The sequence below is a fragment of the Haliotis cracherodii genome, unplaced genomic scaffold, assembly GCF_022045235.1.
Source record: "Haliotis cracherodii isolate W230 unplaced genomic scaffold, xgHalCrac1.p SCAF_22, whole genome shotgun sequence".
Lineage (NCBI taxonomy): Eukaryota > Metazoa > Mollusca > Gastropoda > Lepetellida > Haliotidae > Haliotis > Haliotis cracherodii.
In genome coordinates this window covers 7,006,859-7,015,620 of record NW_027266278.1, presented here as the reverse complement: position 1 = coordinate 7,015,620, position 8,762 = coordinate 7,006,859, and the positions used below count along the sequence as shown (strand labels likewise).

Sequence of the window (8,762 nt, the reverse complement as noted above, 5' to 3'; positions counted from 1 at the left end):
TTGATTCTGTATTATCTTGGTTTGTTTAACAATCAAATTAAGCCTTAATGTTCCACTTGTTGTGGTGTTTGTGAAGTGTCTTCCCACTGAGGCTCAGTGCTGTTATCTGTGGGCCGGGGCTGGGACTGCAAGCGTCGCGAGAGCCTTGCCACCTGTCACGTTCTAACTCTGATAAGTTTGTTCTGACTCGGACAAAACGGTTGGAAGCAATGGCCGTCGGTCATGTTATTTACCTGTCAGCTCGTCTATAGGTCTTTGGCATATTGTTATGTCATCATGTTCCTGTTGGTTTTCTTGCTGTTTGTGACTGCAGCGGTACCAGTTGACCGACCAGAAACATCCAAAGGGTATGAGGATCATCACTTTACAGAACTTAGTAAGAACGACGGTGAAACGATGGATGAAAATCCGACCTTCAACGACCGACCCGTTGGAAGTGACGTGACAAGATCACGGGATGGATCTAACTTAATCACACCCGGATCTGACACGTCATCATTACATAAAGGACCTTACGAAAATGGGAAAGAAAAGTTCAATGGTGTGATTAGCAATAATGGTGGAAGATCTCCAAGCCGAATCAACCCAACAGAGACTTTATACACCTCATCTGACCATAAGGAACGCCCGAGAAGAAACGCATATATAGGGCCTACGAAGAATGTCACCACCCAGGCAGCAGAAATGGATGTGGAAACAAAAACTACAGAGACATCGCGAAGAAAAGGTAATACACCCTTACCTTCGGAACTCTTTCAAGACGTGAATATCACTGCCATAGACACAGAGGATGCATTATATATCTATGAACATATCGGAAAGCTAAAGGGGGCTCAGAGGCTTGAGCTTGATCCGTGGGTCTTTGAAGAGGAAATTGGAATGGATCCCGATACCTGCTTTACCCGTCTATCTCTTACCAAAGCAACTATTGAGGAATATACTGTCCAATCAAGCGACGACACACGGATATCAAGCATGGGGATCAGCGTGATGGATGTGAACTATTCTATACCAGTGGACAGTGAAGGTACGATAGCTGAGAGTCAGTTCATTGAGGATGATGAGGAGGCTGACATGGGCTCCGAGGATGCTACATTATTTACCAGAGAACAAGAGTATGCTGCTCCGATGCTGGCCCCTCCATCAGTTGACTGTCACTTTCTAATGCCTTACAACCGCCAATGGATCAAACTAGTTTCTGCCTGTCCCGCATCCTGGCACAATAAAACTATAGAACGTCTGTGTGTGCCTCAGTATGAAACAGCGGCTGATAATACCATTGATATGTTAAACCTCCCTGTTCAAGACCAGCATGGTATGGTTTACAGAAACATATTCTGTGCCAAGTGTAACCAGGCTGCGAACACACAGGCTTGGGATGTTGTAGTACTCTGTGATGGAGTGTCATCCTTCTTCTTCATCGATGGCAATGTTCTTATGACCCTAATGCCCACCCTGGCAGCTGCAAGACACTGTAGACAGACACTTTGGCCACAACAACCAGACAAGGTGGAGACGTGTTTAATGACAAAACAAGTTCGTAATCGGAGGGCCAACCACAGGAATAGACAAAGTGAAGAAACTGTTACCTACCCTGTTTCATTTTCGGTACTCATGAATTTCGGGTTTGATGGTAAGACTCATATCCTGTTCAGCACCACTCATGAAGAAATGTCTACTGACAATATGAACCAATGTCCTGAACCGAACGAAGTCTACGATTCCAGGTTTGATCAGTGTCGAGAAGTGGTATGCCCTGCAGGCTATAATCTTGTCAAGGAGGAATGCCTCAGGGATGTGAATGCCGGACCTTCCTCCTCGGTAGATGGGACTTTGCCCAATGTTCAGACTCTCACTCATCTCCCTGATGTTGCTGTGATTACCCTGATGGTGAACGTCACACGCAGCAACTTACTGGCATTGCTGTCCCCAGACTTCAAATCCATAATGATAGAAGGCATGGCGACCTTACTCAATATAAGTTCAGAAAGGATTCTGAATTTAACAATAAATATGGCAAACACATCCGAACCAGAGGTTGCTGTTAAGACCCTTGACGAGAAACCTGTCCTCGAGCCTTTGGAGAAAATAATTGGCAGAACGCCGAACCCTGATAATGTTTCTTCTGAGGAGGTTAATGGATTATCACAAACAAAGGAAATATCACTGGATACTGCTTTACCAAGTACTGCAACAACTGTTTTGCCAGAAATTGTTTATACCAAGACTGACCCTGATCCAGACTTGCCTGAAACGTTTTCAATAACCCCTGAACAAGATGGAGTTATGCTTCCAAATACACTTGTTGCTGATGACGCTATTGATAGGAATGCCAGAAAAGAGAAAGAAGGAAAAAGTGGCGAGCAACAAGTGCAGCAAGTTCCAGGGCAGATGGCCCCGTCACGCCATGCAAAGAGACACACAAATCCTACTGCACAATCAAAAGTTGGATTTGATGAGGAGACGATAACTTTAAAATTACAATTCTTGCTTCTACCACCAAGGTCCTCGAGGCTTCACGAGGGAACAGTGTCAAGTATAAAGCAGAAAATGAACAGTCTTTTTAATCAAAAGAAATTTACTCTTTCCCTTAATGGTACTGAAGTCACAGTTGTGAACGTGGTCAATACGGATAACCCTGAATTGACGGGTACATTCTGCAGCAGAGGGCAAATGCAGTTTTACTTCGCAGATCAACTTGACGTCATCAACGCTGTGGACCGATCAGGCAATAATACAATCACTCATATATTTGTCAAATCTACCAACAGTATATATGGTCCTGGAAAGTTTGATTTGACAATGTGGATAGCAGGCAACGTCGGATCTGCGGCTAATCTCACAGACATCATGGGTTATGCATTTGTCTGTGTCATGCCAAGGATTTCACATAGGGGGTGTGGTAGGTTTAAGATTTCTTCCGACAAGTATATTTTATTGCGTAACAAGTCAATTATACTAGGAGAAGGGTTGTACAATATGACCGAGTATGAATATGTTGATGAGGCCAAGGGAATTATTGAGATATGTGTACCACAGTCCATACTACAATCACAGTCAAAGAACAACTCCTATCATTTTGTCCAGGGCTGTGACAGGGGTTTTGAGACTTTCATGAAAGCCGAGGCCTACATGACAGCAGTCTTGGGAAGGATCTCTATCGCAGCTTTGGCTATAGTGCTTATGACCTATTGTCTGTTTCCGAAGCTCCGGAATCTACCAGGCGTCAATACAATGAACCTCACCCTTGCTTTGCTGATAGCCGAGAGTATATTCATTACTTGGGAAGGAAGTGTTGATTTTCCCATAGTGTGCAGTCTTGTTGCGATTCTCCTCCATTACTTCTTCCTGGCCTCATTCTTCTGGATGAACGTGATGTCCTATGATCTGTTCCGTACCTTTGGTAACAAAACCTACGTCCTTCCAGAGATACGAGAAAAGAGCAAATACCTCTGTAAGTATGTTCTATATTCATGGGGTTCTCCTGCGATTATTGTTGCCATCTGTGTAATTTTAGACTTCACTAAAGTCATACCTGGTGTCGAGATTGGATACGGTAGTCAAGGCTACACTGAAGACTCCAGCGTTAACATGACCTCAGAAGATTGGAACTCGACAGAGGATGATGTCCAAGACGTTGAGTCCCTTGGTTGCTGGATACAGAATCCATTTGCCTCCATGACTGCTTTTGGGGCCCCGATTGTAATAATATTTCTGATGAATAGTTGCCTGTTCGTGAAGACAATTCTTTGCATAAGAAAAACTGCTAAATTTACCAATGACCACACACGAAGATCATCGGTCAACCGACGCAATGGCCGCAATGACGTCATGTTGTATGTGCGCATGTCAACTGTCATGGGGTTCACGTGGATCTTTGGACTGGCTTCCTCCATAGTCAGCGCTGTCACCACTCCTCCTACAGTTGTGGCTTGTTACACAGAGCACATCCTGGGTCTCCTCTTCGTTACGTTCAATTGTTCACAAGGACTCTTTATTTTCTTTGCCTTTGTCACCAAGCGACGCGTCTTTTATCTTTACAAAGGACTCTGGGTCAGACTGAAGAAAAGGATCAAGTCAATTGAGAATATTAGACGGAAAAGAAGCACCTCTGGGTTCAAGTCTGCCTCATCGGCAGCAGCATCAACAACTACTGTTTCAACCATCAGCTAGATGCATCAACAGTTCCACACCATGACTGTTCAATGGCGCAATGGGTCTCTGACTATTACTGCAAGAAGAGAGTCGGGATGTAATATCTCCACCACGTCATGTCTTGATTAATGAATAGAGATTGCGAAATGTGACTTATGTGGTCATATATTCAATGTTGAATGCATACGACATGAGGACATGAAAATTAATATGGGCTCCAACGACAGAAGAAGAACGAGTCTACAGAGTATTCACATTCGTTGAGGATGATGGCTCGAAATCTGAATTCGACGATTCAAAGCATAGAAGAAGACATAACAAATGTCAGACTGTGAAACAGTTTTATCCCTACTTGCCAGAACTGGTATTATTAAATATGCGGCAAAAAGACAGTATGTGCTCTGTGCATACTCTACACTACTGAAGATTGACACTGAAGTGTACAGTCCATATGGTTCGCCTTGCGATATTGTGGACAGCTAAGGTGACCAATACGTGACTTGAATGTTAAATAACAGGACCAATTGGCTCACCTGGTGGACACGTCTCCTGCAATGACCATACATCTGGTTCAAGATGGCGCTCTTTTACGGTATGAAATTATAGCTGTGTTAGCAGGTCGGTTGTTTTGCAAATAGCACTATATACATGGATGTGCCATAGAATACCCTTCGGAAGTGCTGATGGACACTCGTGAGCCAAACCGTTGCTTACAGAGTTTAAAACATTGAAGGGTTTCATTTTTTCTCATTTTATATGTTATGGTGTTACGCACAGTTGTGAAAAATCGTGATGTTTTATGTTATTATGACTGGTTTAGACGTGGTTTTAGAAATTATAAACGAACATGTTTAAAAAACCAAAAGACAACCAATATAACAGAAATGATTTTGTTATAATTATTGACTTGTTGTTTCGTGTTTAATGTGTAAATGTTAGTAATGCAAGTTAGTGTTAACAGGGTGAGACGAACATGTTCAGAAAATAGGCAGGAAAACCGAATGAACCAATTGAATTAACATTGTTATTACATCGTATCTAAAGTCTATTTATCAAGTTGATCTAAACGTTTCGTGACATACATTTTTTTCTGCCGAATATAGTCTCTGTACCGATAATTTCTAAATGATAACAACTAAATTTGTTTGATTGTAAGCTCATAGAAAAAACGATAAAATATTTCTAAAATGTTGATTGAGGTGCTTTGTCCAATTGTCATCCAAATATGTGTTCTGCCACACTTGATCTATCAAAGAGAAGACATTCCAGTGTTTTTCTTGTTTGATCTTGATGCTGTGTTCAACCCTTTATGGAACAGATGGTATAAAATTGTAACGCGGTCAGGTTTTAACATTTACTTGGAGTTTTACGTGTTTGAAGATGCGAGGTCTGAATGTGTATCGGCCTAACTCTAATCTCATACTATACACCTGGAACAAAGGTTAAGCATCATTTCCTTATGCTGGCATATCACGAAATGTCATGTGCCGTTTGGAATAATTACATATGACATTGATGACATTTAAAAAAATATCTGGGATGCAACTCATTCCAGCTGAGAAACGTCCGCCTCCGTGGTAAAGTGGTAGAGTGCCCGGAGAGCGGATGGTCGTGGGTTCGATTCCCGGACGCCTCATACCAAAATACGTTAAAAGATGGTACTTGTTGTTACCCTGTCTGGCGCTCGGCATTAAAGGGCTAAAACTAGTACTGGTCGGCTCGGAGTCAGTATACTGTGTTTGAGTGGGGTATTCATGTTAAACTGCGGCATGGTATCTATAAATCGACATTAGTCCGGACTACTACAAACATGCACGTCGCTATATATTTGTAATAACCCAATTTCACCTCACCTCCAGTGATGGGTCTTTCTATTTATCATGCTCAGGGACACACACACACACACACACACACACACACACACACACACACACACACACATGCTAGTCGTAAGAGGCGACTAACGGGATCGGTTTGTCAGGCTCCCTTACTTGGTTCATGCATGTCATCGTATCCAAATTGTTTGGATCTATGCTCATGATGTCAATCACTGGATTGTCTGGTTCAGACTCGATTATTTACAGACAGCAAACATATAGCTGGAATATTGCTGAGTGCGGCGTTAAAACAACAAACAAACAAACGCACATTCCTTCTGGGTATGCAGCAAAAGAAAGAGTGGTTCATTAGAAAATTATGCAGGATACGATTTGTTTTGAAAAGTAGAAGACTTTTTTCCAGGTGTATGCAACTAACTTCTCCAATTTTTCGTTTTTTAAATCTTTTCGTATTGGTGAAGTACCGTGTGTGAGAGAAACTTAGGCACAGTCACGTCTCTTGAGGAAATAACAAACATCATGTTGGATAGTATACCAATATATAGTATACTATATTATGTATAGTATTATGTATAATGATATCTTAATATCCGTATGGAAAAGGATCGGACGGAGATAGAGATTATATTCCTGAGTTAAACAATCTCACTATCCAGGGTCATAAAAGCAGAACCGCAGGACTCGCAAACTCATCTAAAAGTTATTTAACATCATCGATGTGACTCGTGAACTAACTGGAGAGCTCTTAACTTTTTAGATTTAAACATTATCGAGATGAATTTAAGAGGATAGGAAAACAAAATTTGTTAATGAAATTAAAGGAAAGGGGAATTTTGCCTTATGTTTAGATAAAGAAAATACAGTTCGTGGGACATGGTGTTTATCCTGCGTAATAATGTGTTATAAATAAATTAATTCTTAAATGGTTTCCCTATAGACAATAGTTTTAAATAACACCAGCTACTTTCTATAGTCATAACTTACCAAAAACCATACTGTATCGAGTCATAGTACTAGAGAAGACAGCATTAAAGAAGCGGCGGGGTAGCCTAGTGGTTAATGTGACTGCTTGTCACACCGAAGTCCGGGTTTGATTCCTTACATGGGTACAATGTGCAAACCCATTTCTGGTGTACCCCGCCGTGCTATTGCTGGAATATTGCTAAAAGTGACTTAAAACCTAACTCACTCACTCACTCACTCTAAACAAACTAATCACTGCTATAAGATTGGTGAACTGGAGTAGATTCTGTGGGGATCATAAAATAACCCAATCGAAAACTGTATGAGACGTTCCCGGAGTTATTAAAACAGGCGTTTTGATAATTTGTTATCTGGGTCAACGTGTGGGGCCTTACAGATGTCAAGATAGCCTAGTTACGCGACCTATATGTTGGTTTCAGCATGATTTCTGGTTGTTTTCGTTTCGTTTCATGTATGTCACGAGGTCAGATATTTTGGTACATTGTTTTTATTACTTAAAGTGGTCAAGGTTTTGTTGTTAAAATAATGGACGTCTTTCTTTTTTTCACATGTCTTAATCTTTTTACACGTCTATGGTATTTTAAAATGGCAAAAAATATTTGAATATATAGGAGTCACAATTTATATTAGTAGCTATGTGTGAGAGTGAACCACAAACGCCTGTATATGAGTGTTTTTTTTGTTTTGTTCTGCCCAATCCTAATTCTGATTGGCTTATGTATTCTGATGAGTGAAATGAAGCTGCCTTGTGTCAGATCATTGTGTTACTGTATTTACTGTGCTTTGTGTTATTTTATATATCGCACAAAATTTTTGTTACAATTTGTTTTACATGGGCAGTTTAATGTGCTGACTGGTTTAGTAAACGTTTAACCTGAACGCTTTGTATTTTCGTTTTCTTCACAGGCTCAGAAAGAAAATAACCATTGTCATGAAGTGATTTACCTGGGAACATGCGTACCTTTTGCTTTTAATCACGTGCTCTTATCTGTCGCATAGCTACGGAAGCGTGTTAGTGCCACAGTCTAAATTTGTTTATCTTCTACGCAGATTATATTTTTATCTAGATAATAGTATCATCAACGTAGTGTAGATTACTCGAGAAATATTGTTATCTATGTCGATAATTTGATAGTATCTGTATGTAGAATAACATAGTGTGAAACAAACAAACAACAGACAAGAGGTACACAATCAACACATGTATTACAAATATTAACTAGGTTTACAAATCAATACAAATTACTGCACAGCAATTACAATGGAAGTACACAATTGAGCCGTACAATATTTAATGACAGTATAAAATATGATGGCAGTGGTCAGTATCAAATATAAAAATACAGTGGTGATAGTATAAGTCAGTGATAAAAATATTTATTCACCCAGCGACGACAGTGGTCAAGCTTCCGATATGGGCCCAGGAAGGGAATCTGGGATGATGAGCCATCCTCACATGAATGCTGGTTCCGAAGCGGTGAAATGCGTGAGAGATACGTAAACACGCTATTGTCCCCTCATATACAACCAACCCAGCCATTCGAAAGTTTCACACACTGCCCTCACCAGTTCATCAGCACTAGAACATTAAACAATTTTCCATAACTTACGATCACCGTCCGCAGTATACCGGACCGTAATTTTACACACCACACAAGCATATAAATATATTAACTTCCTGACAATGCAAGGAGCGTTTACCGAATCCCAATTCTAAAATATATACATGCAAGAGGTTATTATCCTGTCAAAACACGAGGTATCTTAAGAACCTATCGAGATTTA

General features: G+C 40.7%; 1 protein-coding gene across 1 annotated transcript; it reads left to right on the top strand.

Moving 5' to 3' along the window:
• The first annotated feature begins 222 nt into the window (after nt 1-222).
• Nucleotides 223-4,173, top strand: LOC139471353 (uncharacterized). Its single transcript, XM_071253671.1, has one exon. The coding sequence runs from the start codon at nt 223-225 to the stop codon at nt 4,171-4,173; it is 3,951 nt and encodes a 1,316-aa protein (XP_071109772.1).
• The last annotated feature ends 4,589 nt before the right edge of the window (nt 4,174-8,762 follow it).